Genomic DNA, 20,180 nt, shown 5'->3' with positions numbered 1-20,180 from the left:
CCTGGGAGGTGGAACCTGAGAGCCTCTTTCTTCTGGGGGGTTCAGGGGTTCTCTCAAGGCCCCCAGTATCTTCTGACTGAGAAATGGAGGGAGGCTGGCCGGGTGGGTCTCGGCTTGGTGTCCTCACCCCCCTGTTATTTCCTCGCTCTTGACCTTAGGACAATTGCCTGACCTTGGGCCTAAGTTTTGCCATCTGTAAGGTGAGAGTGAAATGAGATCTCCTGGGCCAGGCATCCTGCCCATCTCTATTGCCACAGTCAGGATTCTGCCCATTCTCACACCTGCCACTGGAAGGTGCTGGATTAGAAACCCAACCTCCCCACCTTACAGATGTGGAAAGCTGATGACAAAGGAGGAAGTTCTCATACAAACTCCAGGCCAGGCTCAAGGAGAGTCAGGAACAAAGAATGGTCAGCTCTGAAGGAGTCTGCCAGAGGCCCACATGGAGGATGGGGTGGAGGGCGTGGTCTGGAGGGTGACAGAGCCAGTAACCACCTTGGTCTCTCTTTCTTTGCAGGGAGAACTGGGCCTGCCAGGGCCCCAAGGAGTCCCCGGCCTCATCGTAAGTACACAGATGCCTGGGGAGGGGAATGGCCAGGAGGGAGAGTGTGGGGAATGAGCTACAAGTCCTGCTGAAAACGCTCCTCTCTCATCAGACCCCTGGAGGAGCTGGGAGAGCAGGACAGGGCAGTCGGGGCAGGGGACTAACGGAGGACAGCCATGCCGTGTGGCCTCAGGCGGATCACCAACCTTCTCTGAGCCCCTTTCGTCATTGCTCAAACGGGGAAGGGTTTGGAGCGTGAGACGGCTGTGTGCTTTCACCCCTGCTACCTGTCCATTGCTCTGCAGCAAGGTCTAGGCAGGCGGTAGTGTGTCCATCCGACAGATGAGGTGCTTCAGGTCCAGACAAAGGAAGTGACTAGCAGAGGAGCTGAGTCTCTGGACCACGCTGGACAGTCTTCTCCATCCTTTTCAGAACACTGACCTTGGAGCCAGATCACCTGAAGTCAAGTCCCAGTTCTGCCATGACCAGGCTGTGTGACCTGGGTCAAGTCACTTACCCTCTCTGAGCCTTAGTTCCTCATCTGTAAAATGGGTATGATGGTAGACTCCTCTTGGAAGGGCTGTGAGGATTAAAAAAGGCATTCTTGTACTATCTTTGGTACATCTGGCATTCAGTAAATATGCAATTAGTGGAAAATATTGCTTTTATTTTAAAATGTCATTTCTTGTTGCTATCTCTTGATGTGCCCGGGATTGAGAGAGGCCTGTACCAGGGAGGTAGGAGGCAATCTGACTTCTGACTTCATCCAGGTTGGGGTAGCTTTGTGGAGTAGTGCTATTAACCAAAACCGGAGCTCCCCAATAGACCTTCAGAGGGTGAGCCCTGACCTTGGGCCCAGGCCCGAGGGCCAGTGACAGGCCTGAGTCTAGGAAATAAGTCCAAGAGCTTCCCTAAGGGTCTGATGCTCCTTCTCTGTTCTTTGGGACATATCCTGTGGGATTTGAGTCTCAGGGGCTCACACAAGGAGGCTGTTGCCTGGTTTGACAAATGGGCTGCCAGCTTTGGCTACTCCAGCCATCGTGCTGAGACCTTCTATTGAGAAGGAGGCTGGGGAAGGCCCTGGAGAGTTGGGGAGGTCATTGTTCAGGGAAGACCAGTCCTGGGAAGAAGGCCCAGAGGCTCCCATGGGCAGTGTGCTCCTGCTCAGGTAGGTGAGAGCAGAACCAGGGCAGGGTGCAGAGTGGAGGTCCGATCAGCCTGTGTGCAGATCCTGGCCTCGCCTCCTCTGGGCTCTGTGGTCTTCAGTTATAGGCTCACTTCCTGAGCCTCAGGGATCCACTGTCAGATGGGATCTTTATGCTCACTCTTGTTAGGACCACATGTATACCCAGACCAGTCCAGAACCAGGTTACCTGGGTTCAAATCCTAGCTCTATCACTCTTTTAATTGCCATTCTGAGCACATTTTCTAAGCCTCCCATGTCTCAATTTCTTCATCTTTAAAATGGGAATAATATCAGTACCTAACTTGGGAGAGTGCTGTGAGGATTCAGGGAAACTAGTACCTATAAACTGCTAGTACTGATGCTGAGAAAGATCGAAGGCAGGAGGAGAAGGGGACGACAGAGGATGACATGGTTGGATGGCGTCACCAACTCAGTGGACTTGAGTTTGAGGAAAGTCCTGGAGATCGTGAAGGACAGGGAAGCCTGGCGTGCTGCAGTCCATGGGCTTACAAAGAGTCGGACACAACTTAGCAACTGAACAACAGCCAGAAGTACATAGTAAGCACTCAAGAAGCGCTAGGAATAATGACAATAAATTTAGTAATAATCATAATAATGATTTTATGACTACTACTTGTTAATAAATAGTAAAGTAGTTACTGCTAATAAGTAGTGATTCAGTAGTAGTAGTAGTGTTTTATGTACACTAGGGCTTCCTTGGCGGCTCAAGACAGTAAAGAATCTGCCTGCAATGCAGGAAACCCAGAGTCAATCCCTGGGTTGGGAAGATCCCCTGGAGAAGGGCATGGCAACCCACTCCAGTATTCTTGCATGAAGAATTCCATGGACAGAGGAGCCTGGTGGACTGCAGTCCATAGCGTCACAAAAAGTCGGACACGACTGAGCCACCAAGCCCATCTCAGAACCGCAGCCGTTTAGAATGCTGCATTGAGAAAGAGTTCAAAGTCACATTAGAAATCATCGGGAGATAGTGCTGCAATTGATTGGTGATGTCTGCCTTGGCTTGGGATTAAGAAGTGTCAACATGTGAGTCATACATTTGTCATCCCTGAAGTCCTTTGTGGAGCACCTTCTTTGGCACAAGGCACTGACCTGAATGCTTTGGAAAAAGAAATTTCTGCAATGAGTATTTGGGAACCTGACTTTATGAGGATCTCAGAGGTCTTCTGGTCCAGCCTTCTTGAAGCTCAGCAGGACTCCCTTCTGGAGGATTTTGGTCATATGGTCATTAAACTCCAACTTAGAACACCCTGGTTTTGGACGCTCCCTCCCCTGAAAGTCCATCTACTTTCACAGAGCTCTCATTGTGCAGGGTTTTCCTGTGTTTTGAGTCCAACTCATCTCCCTGTCCCTGGGAGAGGCTGTTCAAGATGTAAAGATGGTTGCGTCTGTTCTTCCTAAGGCTGCTTCTTCAGGCTATATGATCCCCGTCCCTAAAGCTTTTCTGCAGGGATGTTTACATATCTTGGCTGTCATTCTTGGCACACAATCCTATTTGTCATTGTTGGCGTCCACTGGGTTGGATCCTGAGAGGGGCGAGAGTATTGCTTGGCCGAACGCACGCGGATTCTAGAGACTGTGCCATTACAGCCCTTGGCCTTCCTGACTCTTTAAAAGCTCTTCCCACCGATGCTCCCCTTTGCTCTCCACAGTAAGGGCTGCCAGATAAAATAGAAGAGGCCCAGTGAAATTTGAATTTCAGATACATTATTTAAAACACATTTACATTCTAATGTCATTCCTTTGTTTGACTGTTTATCTGACATTCACATTTTAACCAGGCATCCTGTATTCACTCAATCTGACAACCCTGTGCTCAGTATGTCTTAGGAAAATCCCATTGGACATATAGGAAAAGTGAGGCCCTAGGTCAAGGTCACACCCAAGGCAGGAGAAGATGGAGGCATGATCAGAGGCCGTGCCTCCTAACTCTTAGCTCAGGGCACTTCTCTTCCCTCCTTTTTCTGAGGGGCCTGAGCTGGGGGTGAGCCCTGGATGTCCCTGCATTTCTCAGGCCCTACGATCCTCCTGTTGCTCCTTTCCGAAGAACTGAGTCCACCCCACCCTCCATCCCCCACACCTTGCCTCATGTCTTTCTTTGGCCACTTTCAATCCTGCTTCCCCTGTTCTTAAACTCCCTCTGGTGCCAGGGTGATCTTCCTTTCCCCGTATGCCTGGCAGGGAGGGTGGGTCGTGGGTCTAGACCTGCACCCACCAAGTCACCATCAGCCTCCAAGCCAGTACCCTGTCCCACCCAAGGCACCCACTCCTGACCTGGATTTTTGGGGACAGCAGCTTCTGTGTCTGGGGAAAAAAAAATTGCCTCCCCAAAGAGTTGGAGAGGAAAAGGAATTTTCTAACCAGGAGCTAAAGGGAAGAGGGATTGTGAGTCACCTACAGTTTCCAGAGGATGTGGGTTTCTAGCTGAGCAAATGGGAATTCCATGTACTGACCATCATGTTCGTGGAGATCCACATTTATTCAGTGCCTTTGGACTAGTCAGCTACAGCAGTCTGCATGCAGACCAAAACTGAAACATCCCCTGTGCCTGGGGCCCTTGCAGATGGGAGGAAGGGTGAGAGAGGACAGACAAACATTTGCAGAGCTTCTGTCTCTCTGTGCGTGCTTGACACGCATTAGGCTGGGGGCCTCAAGATGCATGAGGCAGGTGGCAGCAGCCTGGTACCCCGGTGGGAAGGCTGGGGCCCGAGGTCACCAGCAGGGGGATTGCCACTCAGACCTGTGTGACCCTGATCCCAAAAGCCACTGGGTGGACCGCTGCAGTCTCTGAGGTGAGCCAGTCTTGAAGCAGCCCCCTTTGAGTAATTGAATCCCTTTGGCTAGCCCTCAAACAAAGTATGCCTGATTCTAGAGTCTGCTCAACAGAGAAGATTTCTGTCTTTTGTATTCTGAGTGACACAAAGGGAATCTTGCCTCCTCCGTTTAATGAGGCCCAAAGGATATGTGATCTGGCCAAATCCCAGCGTGTGAGATATAGTGGACAAGTGCACCGTGTCCTGTCACCAAATGATCCCCCGACTTTGTTTCTTTGTCTATAAAGCAAGGTCAGGAACCCTGCTAGCTGACATCTACCAAACCCTCATGTGCCGGGCACTATGCTAGATATTTAATTATCACAGAAACCCTCTGAGTAAAGAGTGGGATTACCATTGTACAGTTAAGGAAACTGAGGCTCAGAGAGGCTGACACACCTTCCCAAGGTCACACAGCCCTGAAGCTGTCTGTTTCACAGTTCATGCCCTTTGCCACGGCACCGTCCCTCCAGCTCCGCATGACTTCTGGGGTGAATGGAGACAGTAGGTGTGTGAGACTGTGAACTGGACAGTGCCAGGAGATTTTCTGGGTGAGAGATGGTGCTTATGAAGACCACACAGGAGCCAGGGCTGGTCACCTGGGTCCCCATCCCCGGGCTTCTGACCTCCTGCTGGAGTTTCAAGGAGGCCTTGTTGCCTTCAAAAGGCAGTTTCAGGGAGGGTTTTTCCCTAGAGGGTTTGGAAAAGAGTGAGTGGGCTTCTTTTTCACCCACTGATTTAGCCCCTTTTAGTGAGCGCTTCCTCTAGGGCACCGGGCAGGCAGTGGCCACATACGCACACATGTCAATGGTCATCGTGTAGAATAGGCCATGAGTTAAAGCCTCATCAGGCTCGGACATGATGGCGGGAGCCTGACCTGGCCTGTGGGGTCAGGGAAGTGATGCTCATGCTGAGGACAGTGGACAGCGTGAGCTCAGGGTGGAGCGCTCGGTGTCGGAGGCAGTGGCCAGGGATGCCCAGCACCAGAGGAACAACAGGGAGGAAGGCTCTGCCAGCACCCGTGAGGGTGGGCACTGGGAGCACCCCAGGTGTTCTTTCAGGGGTTCCTAGCAAGCCCCAGCCTGGACACCTGCTGACCTGTTGGGCAAGGGAGTGGGACTCTCACCTGTTTTTGAATCTCAAGCGTGCCTCATGATTGAGAGCAACGAGGAAAGGCATCATTGGGTCCTTCATTGGAGTAAGCTGAGTCAGCCCCAGGCCTGTGAGCATGGACTCCGAGACCCGACGGACACCCAGACCTGTTCTGGTCCTGCCTGTGTCCCCTGCCTGTTGCTTGGTCTTGGGGATGTTGCTTCACCTCACTCTGAGCCTCAGTTTTCTCATCTGTGACGTGGCACCAACGATGGTGCTGACCCCGTGAGACAGCTGTGAGCAGCTGGAGAGCGTCCGAACAGATCTGCTGAAGCTGGAAACCGTCTGGTGTGGTGTCTGGCACTCAGGAGCTCTTTCAGTGGTCGCAGATGTGGCCCGTTGATGTTGCATTCTTGGTGGGAGTCTGTGAGATGAGGGGTGAAGTGTGTTGAGCAGGATCTGGGAGGGCCGGCAGACAGGGAAACAGGTTCCAGATTACGGGCATGACTCACTGTGCTTTCTTGTGGGACCCAACTTCGTGTGTCTCTTGGCCAGTCTGCCCACGACAGTGCTGAGTGCAAAGCAGGCTGGTATCTGCGGGCTACACTGGAGGGGGGCACGGAATGAGGCCTGGGGTTTTCTCTGTTCTCCCCCAAAAGCTTTTCTGGTCCAACATGGGGGTCCTGCCCACATGAAGAAGACCTGTCCTCAGCAAGCAGCCACCTTTTTCCCACAGGTTCTTGGGTGGGAAGCCCACACTGGCCCTGGCCCCCAACCAGACACAGACCCCTTTGGAGAGGGGTGGTGTATGCATGTGGAGTGCCTCCATCCAGCCTCCATGCAGCAAGCCGCCATCAGGTCTGGATTGGGGAAGAGGGAGTGTGTGTTCCCAGAGCTGCTGGGTGGTCCTCTCTGTTCAAGACCCAGGCCCCCATCGGAGCCTCTTCATCAGCAGGACCTTGTCTGTGTGTGCACCACTGCGGGGAACTCTGGGTGACCACCCTTTGCTCCCTTCCTCCAGGAAAAGCGGGGTGGGGGCAGTGCAGGGGTCGGGGGGGGGGGGGGGCGAGGGTGAGGGACCAGCCAAAGCATCCAAAGAGCTGAAATGCTTTTCTCTGAGCTTTGGCCACCTAATGCGAAGAACTGACTCATTGGAAGAGACCCTGATGCTGGGAAAGATTGAAGGCAGGAGCAGAAGGGGATAACAGAGGATGAGATGGTTGATGGCATCACCAACTCGATGGACATGAGTTTGAGCAAGGTCTGGGAGTTGGTGATGGACTCTGCAGTCCATGGGGTCACAAAGAGTCGGACACGACTGAGTGACTGAACAGAACCTAACTGAGAAGCTGGCTGTCCTTCCCTCCAGCCTCTGTCTGGCCAGCAATCCTGGCTTCTTCTCTCCCAAGATTACTTCAGAATTGCTTAGAAACTCTGGGGACAGACTACCCAATGTGAATCCCAACTCTGCTAAGCTCTGCGACTTGCTCAAGCCCTCACCTCTCTGAGCCTCAGTTTCCTCATCTGTAAAACGGGGAGATCAGGCAGATCGTGAAGGGCTGTCGGGAGCAGTAACAGAGGTGAGGCATGTGAAGTGTGCAGCGTGGTGCCTGCCCGGGGGTCATCTATGTTGCTATGATCACCCATTCTACTGAGCGCTCCCTTTCTTAATAAGATCACCTGATGGGCACTGAAAGCAGAATTCCTTGCAAAGGCTCAGCGAGAAGGTTTGGTTTCACTCAGTCAGGTGGGTTCAAGAGGGTGGTGGGGTGGGGGATGAGAATAAGCATTGCCTCAGCCAGGCCCAGCTGCTGTCTCTGAGCTCAGCGTGTTTCCCTCCATCTCGGCCCTTCCTTCCACAGGAGTCGGCAGGAATGTGATGTTCCATTCTCTGCCAGCCTCCCTCCGAGCCAGCTCCAGGCAGCTCCCACAAGAACCGGTTCTTGAGCCTAGCCACCTGGGTCAGGCTGCGTTCCTCCAGGGCTTCGGAGGGCTTGCCAGGGGCCTCCATGGAGCCTGACTCAGGGAGTGGGGAACTGAGGCCCAGAGAGGTCAGGCACGCTGATGGAGCTCACAAAGCAGCCAGACACGTACATCAGTCACAGAGGATGGAAAAGGGGGCAAAGAGAGTGTTTCGGGGGCTCCCTCTCTCTGGGCGAAGGCTTAATTTGATGGCTGTGGCTGAGGGCAGTAGTGGTAGGGCAGGGCAGGGCAGGAAGTGAGGAAGGCTTCAGGGAAAGAGGGTGCATTCCTGCACTCTAGACCAGGCTTTCTCACCTCAACACTGTTGACATTTGAGCCAGATAATTATTGTTTTCTAAACGTCATCTATTTACTTGTCTGTGGTGGGGCTTAGCTGAGGCCTGTGAACTCTTAGTTGAGGTGTGTGAGATCTCGTTCCCTGACCAGGGATCAAACCTGGGCCCCCTGTTTTGGGAGCACACAGTCTTAGCCACTGGACCACCAGGGAAGTCCCCCGAGCCAGATAACCCTTTGCTGTGGGGCCTCCGCCCGTGAGATGCCAGTAGCACCTCTTCAGTTGTAACCGCCAAAAATGCCTCCAGGCTGTGCCAAGTACTTTATCCATGTCAATTACTTCTTCAGACTCCAGGAGGTACAGAGTATTAGTCCCTGTTGGAGATGAGGAATCTGAGGCACGGAGATCTCATAATGGGCAATCTCACAATGAGCGAGTGAGCCTCGGAGGAGAGATGGGACCGAGTGGTCTGGCCTTGACCTACGCTGACCGCCTTGCAGCCTTTCCCCAGCCCTCAGTGAATGTGACTCTCCAGGGTGAATGAACTACGTGACCTGCTCCCACCTTGAGTGGGCTGATCTGATGGGATGCTGGGTCTCCAACCTGTGGTCCAGGACTTACCCGCTGATCTTAGTGTCCTCCGGGGTCCGTCTGCAACTCTGATGTCTGTGATCGACAGCCCCGCTCCTTCCTTGCTCCTGGGCCCAGCTTCTGGAAGCAGAAATTCCTACCCCTCACTAAACTAGAGTCAAAGCCTGTGTGTGTGCTTATTTTGCCCTTTCAGCAGCTCTCGGAGGGGAGGGTTCCTCATCTGCATTTTATAGATCAGGAGGCTGAGGACCACAGAAGCCCAATGAAATGCCCTGAATCCCTTAGCTCAGCAGTTCCCAGCCTCTCTGGCACGAGTGGGTTTCCTGGAAGAATTTTTCCATGGACCGGGGAGGCAGGATGGTTTCAGGATGATTCAAGCGCATTACATTTATTGTGCACTTCATCCCTATTATTATTCTATCAGCTCCACCTCGGATCATCAGGCATTAAATCCTGGAGGTTGGGAACCCCTGCCTTAGCTAGTAGGGGTATGAAGAATCCAATATGAGGTGGAAAGAGGTAGTGGGAGGGGCACCAATCAAGAAATGAGCTTGGGAGAGGACCTCTGTGAAATTAACTCCTGTATTTCGGTGGAGGCGAACATGCCTAATTACAAGATCAACCCAGGGATAGGGGGTTTGCATCCTTGGAATTCTTCCCAGGCCAGCCTCCTATGAGCCTCTCTCATTGCTGCCTTCTTCTCTTTCTCTTCCCAGGGCGACATGGGAACACTGGGTCCAATCGGCTACCCAGGACCCAAGGGCATGAAGGTAAACAAAAACCGTTCTTTAATCTGGGTCTCATCGCAGCCAGGCGCCCCCTGACTCATTTCAGCTTAGAAGGAAGGGTACCCTGACACGGTGTTGGGGGAGTGTACTCAGAGGGCTGCTGGGGTGGAACGTGGCAGATCAGGGGCTCAGTGCTTCTCAGTCCTGAGAGCCAAACATCGTGTGCATGTCACTTATGCCAGACATCCTTACTGGACGGCAGTCCCCCAGCTGAGCATGAGTCAGACGTGGTTCTGGACCTCAGCACTGCAGTGCTGAGCATCACCAGGGGGACAGAAACTATAACAGCAAGCCAGTGAGCTCAGGACATCCCTGAGTGGGACGGGTGTGCAGGCGAAAGGTGGGCTTACGCTGCCAGGGCCACGTTCCAGGGATGATTCCATTTGGCTAACAAGCGTGTGTGACATGGCTCATGAAGGCCGTCTCCCCCCATCAGCGCCCTTCTCCCCTGGATGTGCCCAGAGCTCTGTGATTCACAAGTCAGCCACCCCTTCTTATGGTCCTGCACGCCACACCATCGCCCTTTGGACTGGGGCTCATTGCCCCCTTTTACAGATGAGAAAACTGAGCCCTGGGCTGGAGAATCCAGCACAGGGTCTTGCAGCAAACCAATGGGTTTATGCCAGGGCTCCTGACTTTTGGGGCTTTCACCCTCCTTCACCACTGAACCCTGGCCTCTGTCTTGCAGGGACTGATGGGAAACGTGGGGGAACCCGGACTGAAAGGTGATAAGGTGATCTGAATACTCCCTTATTGCACTGTGTTTTATCTGCATGCGAATTCCCTCCGCCTCGACGCTGCTGCTGATTTCTCGCCAGGTCCACTCCCCTGCACTCTGCCTGCCTCCCCTCTGACCCTCCCTAAATCTGTGCTCCCCAGCTTCTTCCCTGTAACTCTGGGTGGGATTCAGGCAGACGGTTCTGGAAGCATGCAGATCTTGGCAGACAAGAGTGGGGGGGCTGGGGCTGTTGAAGCTTGGGTTAGGGGTAAGTTAAGGCAGGTCTCCAAATTTTTTTTTTTCTGGGGGGAGCAAAGCTGAGGCTAGCATCTGGGCTTTGAATTCAAAGCCAGAGGATACAGAGGGTGGGGAGATGGAGAGATGGGGAGATGTGGTGCTGAGATGATGGGCCCCAGGGCAGGGGTGATGTGGGGTCCAAAGAACCCTCCCAGGCATAGGAGGAAACAAATGCACATACACTGTCAAGATTGGAGTTGGGAGCCCAATCCCAGAGTCTGAAAATGTAACAGAAAAGCCAGGACAGGCCTGAGCCCCTGACCAGCATTCCTCCCAGCTGTGCGGAGTGGGCAATGGGCTGGGGAGACCCTGCTACATGTCTTACACCGTTCCACTGCCGAGCCAACCCTGGGCCCAACCAGAGCTGGAGGTGGGTCGGTGGGACCCCGGGGCCCAGAGCGGGGCAGCACCTGGCCTGGGCCCTGCGGCATCCATGTGAAGAAACTCGGGGGGTAGGGGCCGTGCTTCTGTGCTTGGCCCTGTGGCCTTCTTCCTGCCCTCCCCGGCAGCCTCTTGACAAACCAGGCCCCCCAGAGGGAGTGTGGGAGAGCTGTTGGGCAGCATCCAAGTTTCCATAAGCCTGAGCAGATAGGAGCCGCTCACCTGCTCGGGGGGGCCTCGCTCCCTGCACCTGTCTCCCGATGACACTGCTCCTCCTCAGCTCGAGGAACAGGAGCAGGGACCAACACTGGTCCCCCTCTGAGCGTGCTGCAGGGCTTAGCTCGCCCATCCTCCACCTCTCTATGAGGTGGGAAGCTTGCTGGGCACGCACAGCTGGTACGTAGCGTCAGGATTCGGACCCCGGCACCCGTCAGCCGAGACCTCCACCCTGAAGCAGGACTGGGGTCAGCAGGGCAGAGCCGATGAGATCCTTAGAGGTCACCTCCTCCAGTGCCTACCTGTCACAACTGGAGAAGCAGACCCGGAGAGGAGAAGAGATTCTTCAAAGGAAACTCAGGGATCTGTAGGAGCCCGCCCGGAGCCTGGGCTCTTAGAAAAACTAGAGCTGCTGGGCTGAAATGAGCATCCCGGGTTGCCCTACCCACCCCCACCCCTGGTACCCAGCCGCGCGGTGCTCACCACTCTCCTCTCTGTCTGTTTCCACCTCTCCCGTCTCCTCCCTCGTGCCCAAGCCTCAAGCTGGCCCTCCCCCCACCCCACTCAGCTTTGCCCTCTGGCTCTGCCCTGCTGGTTGCTAAGCCCCCTCTTCCACAGCCCGCCCTCTGGAGATGTAGGGGCTTTCTGTTGGAGGCGGGGGCTTCCCCACAGCTACCTGTTTACCCCGTGGTTTGAGTCATCAGCACTCTGGAAATGTTGAAGTCATGGACGAAGGGAAAGGAAGTGGGGGGGAAATAGGAGTGTAGGCAGGGAGCTTTTTATAGGCCCTTTGCAGAGCTGGCCTCCAGCTCACTGTTTCTTCAGGAACATGGAAATAAACGTGTTACATAGAACTCGGCTGGCTTGCTGACTGGTGCTGCCTGGGACATGTAAAAGCCCCGAAAAAAAAAAAAGAGGAGGAAATTATTTTCCTGCTCACAGATCTCAGCACAATCAAATAAGTCTTTAGAGTTGAAAAAAAAAAAAAGAAGAAGAAAAGAAAAAGAAATCACTTTTCTGCTTCTTTGGCTAGGATAGGATCATAATATTTTGAGGAACAGTGTTCTTATCAGCCCCTCCTCACTCCACCCCACCTTCTTGCCCTCCCCTGGGATGACAGAGCCACCCCTTCATGTTCCACGGTCATCCTGCCTAGAATCCCAGATTGTCATGACCCAGTCTGGCCTCGGTCCCGTTTACCACCACCTGGCTCCCTCTCCCCCCATGGAGGTACATTCTGGAACCCAGGCTCCTGCTCCAGGCCCAGCTTTCTCCAGATCCCTTGTCCTGGTTTCTTAGGGGCCTTTGAAACTTTTTTTAAAAAGCCATCTTACTCTTTCTTTGGACATTTAAAAAAAAAAAAATGTTCCTAAGTTCCTAAAACTCTGGGATATTGTATAAGATTTTCCAAATTGGAAAAACCAAAGTAAGTTTTTAAAAAAAAAACAAAAAAAACTTTTTTTATTTAAAAAAAAAAAAATCTGGCTTTTCTTCTACCAAGGAAGTTCTGTTGGATCATGGCCTTAGCTGCACGACATGAGTTCTCTAAGATTCTCCATTCTTCTTGGGTTTTTCTCCCCATCCATCCAACTGCTGCCAGGGCTGTGAATGTTTTCTGAGTCCTGGGGCCAACGTACCAACATGGAAAGCTGGAAAGGATGAGGGCTGTGTGAGACGGTTCCAGCTTCAAGGAGAAACCTCCCAATCTGGTTCTGTGACAGCTCATTTACCAGGATGTGGTTGAGTACAGGGAGGGGGCAGAAGAGACCTCTGACAGCCAAAATCAGTGTCACCAAGTCCATGCAATGTGTCATCTTAAAAGGGAAACACCCAGACTTAACTCCAGACCAGTTTACTTGCTGGTTACACGTAGTCTTAATGAGCCAAGCTCTCTGGCTTCTCATGCTATAGCTGATTCAAAGCAGTTAATCAGACGTAGACCGAAGCCGATTGCTGGCACAGAAACTCCCACAGAAGGAAGACATGACAACTCACAGCCTGGCAGTGAAAAATATCAAGCAACATATGCAAGTGCTCTGAACCCACGATGGTGTGGGGACGCTGTCCAAGCTGCACGCTCTTCCGTGTGACGTCAGTTGATGATGAAGAGGTTGAAGGATCAAGACACGGTTCCTTTGACCCACAAGTGTCTGATCTCCCGCCAAGGCCAGGCAACATGGCACAGCTTAGCTTCTGTTAGTGGAGTGTTCAGCCACCTGAGCAACCCCAGGCAGACCTGCGGCTAAGCTGGCTCTGTCCCCCGAGGGGGCCCACCTTCCCCACCCAGGCTCCTCTGGGGCTGGGGGCTGCCCTTTTCTCTAACAAGGCTGCTGCTGGGTGGATCGACTTGGGGAACGGCCTCGGCAAAGCTGCACCTCGCCACTGGGTCTGGATGTGGGGGAGGCTTCCAGAACTCACCGTGGTTTCCATCGTAACCTTCTTTGCTGGTGTGTATTTAGGGTGAACAAGGGCTTCCTGGTGTGTCAGGAGATGCCGGATTCCAAGGAGACAAGGTAACTCCTGCACATTCGCCCCCTGCCCCCCCCCCCCACCCCCGCCCCAGCCCTGCTCTGCTCAGGGGCTGACATGGGCTGGGACCCACCTGGAAGGTGGCATCCTTTCCCACCATCCTGTCTCCTCCATCTTCATCCACCCTCTCGTTGTCTCTTCTCTGGACTTCACAGTGGCCTCCTGGCGTATTGCCAGGCCCCAGCCTGTCTTCCTCACCTGCACCAAACTGTGTCCAGGGCCCAGCTCTGCTCCGTGCTCACCCACGGCTCCTCGCTGCCCCAGAGTGGAGTCCCAGCTCCTGGCCCCCGTACCTGGGCCGCCAGTGTGCGGCCCCTCTGACATTCCTGCCCCTCGCCCTTCCAGCCCTGAGCCCCAGCCCCACTGACCTCCTCACTGCACCAAGCGGGCACACGCGGCTGCCTCGCTGGGCACACCCTCCGCCCCACCTGCGCACGGCCAGCCCCAGCCCAGAGCCCCGCGTGGATGCCGTGTTCTCTGCCTGCTCAGGGGGTCGCCGTGGCCCTCACCTGCAGGCCCACCCCAAGCACGCTTATCCTCCCAGGACCCAAAACCCTTTGGCTTGTAGATTTTTTACGAGTGCTTACCAGATGCCAAAGAGCGTGCCCCTCACCTGCGGCAGCACATTTCTCCCCTGGCTGATGGGGACTGGTGCTTCGCCCCCTGCCAGACGGCAGGTTCCCCAGAATAGGGCCCCCAGCTGGCCTGGAAGGGCTCAGGTCAGGGTCCTGCGCAGGACGGTGAACACTTAAAAAGATACGTCTGAGTGAGTGGCTGGCCGGGATGACGGAGGATCCCAGGCCGCCTGCCAGGCCGGCTCCTCTTTGCCTATGTCCGGCACCATGTGGCCACATCTGGAGTTCTCCCAGCCAGTCAACGAGGCCCAGATGTTGGCCAGCTCTCGCTCTTCCTCTCCCCTCCCTCCTGGCTGGCCTGTCCTGACCCAGCCTCGATGTCTCCGGGTTGCGAGCCACGCAGGCCGGGCTGCCTCTGCAGCTGGGCCCCAGTCTCCAGACTTCCCCAGGCATCACGGGCGCAGCAGCAGTGCCTGCTCAGTGGCCCCGGGGTCCCGGATTCCCGGATAACTTGCTGAGGACAGGAGCAGTCATTTCACCTTTGTGTCCCCGGGTCCCAGCCTACAGAGCTGCCAAGCTGGAGCTTGCAAGCAGAGGGCTTATCCTCTCTCTCAAAGCGGGTGTTGTTCAGGCCTCAGGCTGGCAGGGATGACCAAGCAGCTGTCCATCTGGCCATTTCTGGGCGTTACTAACCCCAGTTTGCTCTGCATCTTTTTCAGGGAAGCCAGGGCTTGCCAGGGTTCCCAGGTGCACGGGGGAAGCCAGGGCCTGTGGTGAGTACCTTCTGCTTCTAGATCCTCAGGCTCATGGTGTCCAAATGGTCATGGAATATGGCCAGAGATGCCTTCACATCCCAGGACCTCATTTCCTCCTGTAGCAGCTCTGGGAGGCGAGTAAAGCAAAGTAGAAACGGATATTCGCCCCTTTTACAGATGAGGACACTGAGGCCCAAGGGGCAGGAGCACACCCAGGCATCAGGCATTGGCAGAGCTCTGGTGCGAATCAGGGCTTCCAGTGCCTTGTAAATAATAGTAGTGTTATCAACAATGGCAGTGGATGTCATTTATTTATTGAACGTTCCTGTTGGCGCTAACGGTAAAGAACCTGCCTGCCAGTGCAGGAGACTTAAAGAGACACAGGTTCGATCCCTGGGTCGAGAAGATCCCCTGGAGGAGGGCATGGCAACCCACCCCAGTATTCTTGCCTGGAGAATCCCATGGACAGAGGACCCTGGCGGGCTACTGTCCATAGTGTCGCAAAGAGTTGGATGTGACTGAAGCGACTTAGCATGCATGCATACATGCATCAGATCTTTCCTGTGCTGTATCTCTTTGAAAGACTCAACAACCCCAGGAGTTAGAGAATTGTTACTGTTCCCATTTCACAGATGGGGAAAGTAAGGTTCAAAGGTGAAGTGACTTGCCCAGGATCCAGTGCCAAGGAAGAGTAGGAGCTGGGGCTTGAACAGTAACTCCTTGTAGTTGTCTGGGCAGATTTCACTCATATTCTCTTGAATTTTCCAACCATCCCCAGCCTGGGGCTTAATACAAGGGATCCAGGAAAGGTGGACCCTCACTTACCCCTGCCTCCCCTACAATCTCTTCTCTTCCACAGGGCAAAGTTGGAGACAAAGGATCCATTGGGTTTCCTGGGCCCCCGGGACCTGAGGTATATAATGCCCTTATTTCTCTGTGGCTGGCTGTTACTGGGACTGCATGTCATCCTTGGGAAACCAAAGCTCAGAGACAGGGAGAGACTTGCCTGAGGTCACACAGCAAATAAAAGATGGGATTAGAAATTCCTAGAGCAGTCATCTTTCCTTTTCTTCCTGGCTTCCCGGCTACCCTGGGGGCTCGCAAAGGCAGTGGGGCCGCAGCTGGCTTCAGACTCCCTCCCCAACACCATGGCCGCCTTTACAGTTTCCAGAAAGAAGCATCAGGAAAACCCTCTGAGCGGAGCTGCCTGGACCCTTCATGGGAGCTCCCTGCATTCTCTACCCTTCTGAGCCCTGGAACTTTTCCAGCTACTTACAGCCACCCTGGAGAGGTGCAGGGCTCAGAGCTCACAGGTACAGAGAGCAAGAAACAAGTGGAAGATTCTGGTATTTGAACAGAGAAGAAGTCACGACAGATAGATTAAGCAATTAACATGGTAACTACAGCTGAGTCAGTAGAACCTGAGAGTTTCCGACATGTGTGATAGTGAGCACAGGTATGTTAAATGTCCATCACTGGCATTTCTGCACAACGGGGGCGAGGCAGCTGGGCAGCTGATTGAACCCCTCTTCCCACCCCCCGCCCCATGCCTCGCCCCCCAGTACAGAGACCAGCTCTGGAGAACAGGGTGAACGGTGCTGGGGGATGCTGTCTCTCGCAGGGGCTCTAGGTCAGGCCTGGTCCCCCCCACCCCACCCCTATGTCATACGTCCCTGGCCTGGCGCCTTGCACATCCCTGAGGCCTCGGAGACAGAAGTCTGGTCCATCCTTCCAAAGATCTCTCCTGGTATCGCCCGGGTGGATGAGGGAGTGTTTCCTAAAAGCCACAAGTTCTACTTTCCACTGTGTTGACTTTGGCCTTGACACAGTCCTATCTTTAGACAAATGGACTTGGCCTCTCTTCCATGGCCCTGATTCCTTCCCCTGGTCACTGTGGAAAAAGACTTCTCTGAGAGGCCGGGTTTCCCAGCAGTCTGGCCAGTGCGGGTGGAAAGCCGGCTCCCTCGTTTTATTAGGCACTGCCCCGTGCCAGGAGGCTGCGTCGTATCTTCGGGATGGGAGCCGGCTGAACGGCCATCACGGCCAGCGAGGGAGATACTGTCACCACCACGCTTGGCAGAGGAGGGGGCTGAGTGACAGGAGGGTGGGGGCGACCCCCTCCGGGTCGCCCTGCTACTTGTAGCAAAAGAGTTCTTCATTTTGCCCTTTGGCTCCCTCCCGGGTCCCTGGACAGCTCTGGGGTCTGCTTCCCCCATCTTTGGGTTCTGTTTGGATTGGCGGACTCAGCATCCGGTAGATGGTTCTGCTCAGCCTAGGAGAAAAGCCGACGAGCCTCAGTGCCTTCCGGGGTCTTTGCCGCCTTTCCGAGGCCGTGGGTGCAGCTTCCACTCCCCAGCCCCCGAGGGAAACAGCTCTTTCATTCATTAGTGGGTCGGATCTGTGTGACACCAGAATTTGATCAGTGTCCTGGCCTCCTTCAAATTCTCCCTGGAGACGGGCCCACCCCAAGCAGGCTTGTTTTCCCAGGACCCAAAACCCTTTGGCTTGTAGATTTTTTATTGAGTGCTTACCAGATGCCAAATTCCAACTCAGCGATGCACTCACCTTATTCTCTTCAAGCCGCAGAAAAGCCTTGTTAGGTGATTTTTATAGTTACCATTTTAGAGATGAGGAAGCCAGGGCCCAGACAGGCTTAGAAACCTGCTGGGGTCACACAGTGAGTCGATGGCAGAGTGGGACTTTGAGCCTCGCGCTTTGAAGAAGAAGACGTGGGTCTTTGGCTTCCTGTGTTAGCTCCAAATTCAAGACCAGACTTGCCTTCCCTAGTGAGAAGGATGAGAGGATGGTGGAGCTGGAATCTAATGGGAGTTACCAAAACCTCAAAAGAGAAAGAAAATAAAGCCACTTACTAAGGTGAAGTCGGGGAGCATCCTGACTTTAGGGACTCATATTCAAAGGTTTGGTTTCTGGTTGGCAGACAACTGAGGGAGTAATGGGTCTGCCCTGAAAGCAAATGGGGTTCTAGGCTGAATTAATGGAGATATTATACCTAAAACAAGGGAGGAGATGTTCTTACACCAACCTCTGCTGGTCGGTTCACGAGTATCCTAGTGACCACCAACAATGGAAGCTAAGCGGTTGGAGGCAGCCAGACTGAGGGCTCCTGACTAGGGGCAGTTGAAGGGACAGAGAAGTCTGGTCTTTTCTGCTGAGGAAGGAAAGAGATTCTGCTCCATGTCCTAAAGAAGCTTCCACTGCAACCATCCATCAGATGGGAGCAGTGAACTTTCAATGGTGGTGTGGGGCAGAGTCCAAGGATACACTGGGGATTTCTGCTTCCGATAGTTGCTGATACTTATGGATCAGTGCTTTTCTAGCCTTTCAAAGTCACAGCAAACCCAGAATATTCAGAATCCCTGCAATAAAGGGTGGCACTTCTCAGAGCAGAAGACGGCTAGCTGTGAAGCCCTGGCTGCCCCAGGACTAAGACTTGGGCAGGTCTGGATTAGATGACCTTGTATGTGCTAGTTCCTATGCTAGGACCTTCCTGCACTGTCCTGCCTCGTTTTCTCAGCGCCCCTCTGAAGTGCAGGGGCTGATTCTTTGTTTTAGAACCGTGATAACTGACCTTCCCAGGGTCATCTCCCCTGCAGGATGAGATGGAGACCTAGGTCGGTTCCCCTCCAAGACCTATGGTCTTTGCATTTCCCTATGTAGTCCCCATGGGTGATCCCAGCTCTCTGCTTCTTTTCAGGGATTCCCTGGAGACATTGGCCCCCCCGGGGACAACGGCCCAGAAGGCATGAAGGTGAGTCCCTGCCCAGGGGAGCTCCAGCTGATGAGGCTGACCACTGTATGCAAACCACAGGCTTGATTCCAAGCCAGCGGGAGTCTCGCCAGCCTGTGATGGAGACGGAGGTGCTGCCTCTGAGCCCGCTCTCTTTCCCTCTCACCAGGGTAAGCCTGGAGCTCGAGGCCTACCAGGACCCCGTGGGCAGCTGGGGCCCGAGGTGAGACTATCTGACCCTGCCTCCTGCCCATCCCCCTGCCACCCCAGCCCCTAGCTTGCTCTCCCCTGGGTCCTGGAGACCTTAGCTGAGTTCCAGGGCCCCTCAGTCAGGAGACACAGGGCCCAGGGCCACCTCAGGCTTGCCCTCCAAGTCATCCTTTATAGCTCTGCCTTGTGACCCTTCCAGGGTTCTCGTCTGCCCTGGTCTGGCTGGCAGGTCATTCCCATCACAGCAACGCCACTGCCCTGGGGTTTCGTCTTTAGGAGCCACTGTCACTGCTTCTTCTCCCTGTAGCCAGTTTATTGGGGTGCTGCTATAGGAGGGGGACATCGTCAGCTCAGGGGAGGTCCTGACTCTCAAGGGGATAGACTATATCAGGTTCCTGTGGTTAGTGGCAGGCAGCGTCAGGATTCGAACCCGAGTCCGCTGAGCCCAAAGCTCCTGGCATGGACCCTGTGCTGTTTAACTTCTGGGCTCCTGGGGGCTGCCTGAGGCCTGCTGGGAGAATGACATGACTTGTGCAGCTAGTAAGTGGCAGACTGAAGATTTGTTTACTGACTCATCCGTGATGAAGGGGATTGATGATTTCCCCGGGCCTGTTGGAGCACCAGCTGGAGGGCTGTTGGCTACCCCATGGGCTGGCCCCAGGCTTTTCCCATGCGCAAGGCCCTCCCTTGCACACCTTGGCTCAGGCCCCAGAGCTCCCATGACGCAGCCCTGGGGGAGGGCGCAGGAGGCCCCGACTCACCGCAACCACAGGCAGGCATCTGGCTGACATGGATCCCTTCTCGGGCTGGTTCTGGGTCTGGCAGGGTCCCAGTACTGGCCCTGTGAGCTGCCACGTGGGGCTACTTTCCTGGAAGCTGGGGTGGGGTGGAGTGGGCTCTGAAGGGGGCCTCTTGGTTAGGGTTGGCATGCCAGAGGGGCCAGTCTGGAAGCTCCCTGAGCCTGCAGGAGGGCCTGAGGCATCTCCATGGGTGGGAAGTGGGCAGGAGGGTGCGAGGGAAAGATGGCACCAGCCTGTACTCCCGTTGACGCTCACATTACAACATCACCACTGAAGCAGACCCTCAATATGCCTGCCACTTGCTCACATCCCCAGTGATTCATCTGTCCACGCGTCCATTCATTCACTCCTTCATTTGTTACCCTCTCTCAGGCCCTTCTCCCTGCCTTCCTGAACCACACACCCACTAGACCCTGGGCACCCCCATCCTGAGTGATGTTGGGGGTCGTGGTGTCAAAAAAGAATAAGAGATCCTGGCTGTCCTCCAGGAATCCAGATTACTCATCAGTGGGGTTTTGTTTGTTTGTTTTTTTAAATGTAATCGCAATAATAAAAGATGTTTATCAGTTTTCACAATCAATAGCCAGACAAAACATAAAAGATAATTACATTTCCAAGTCATAATGGGGCTTCCCTGGTAGCTCAGACAGTTAAGAATC

The 20,180-nt window shown here is 54.2% G+C and overlaps 1 protein-coding gene across 5 annotated transcripts in view; it reads left to right on the top strand.

Annotated features, from left to right (window-relative positions):
* The window catches only part of COL27A1 (collagen type XXVII alpha 1 chain), a 147,689-nt gene that overhangs the window by 62,117 nt on the left and 65,392 nt on the right, over positions 1–20,180 (top strand). For all 5 annotated transcript variants that reach the window (XM_070459243.1, XM_070459242.1, XM_070459240.1 and 2 more), the window contains 8 exons: positions 518–562; positions 9,221–9,274; positions 9,981–10,025; positions 13,364–13,417; positions 14,728–14,781; positions 15,623–15,676; positions 18,479–18,532; positions 18,681–18,734. In XM_070459243.1, coding sequence (XP_070315344.1) covers positions 518–562; positions 9,221–9,274; positions 9,981–10,025; positions 13,364–13,417; positions 14,728–14,781; positions 15,623–15,676; positions 18,479–18,532; positions 18,681–18,734 — 414 coding nt within the window. The remainder of the gene's footprint in view (positions 1–517; positions 563–9,220; positions 9,275–9,980; positions 10,026–13,363; positions 13,418–14,727; positions 14,782–15,622; positions 15,677–18,478; positions 18,533–18,680; positions 18,735–20,180) is intronic.

This window comes from Odocoileus virginianus, chromosome 31, assembly GCF_023699985.2.
Source record: "Odocoileus virginianus isolate 20LAN1187 ecotype Illinois chromosome 31, Ovbor_1.2, whole genome shotgun sequence".
NCBI lineage: Eukaryota > Metazoa > Chordata > Mammalia > Artiodactyla > Cervidae > Odocoileus > Odocoileus virginianus.
This window is presented reverse-complemented; position numbering and strand designations above follow the sequence as displayed.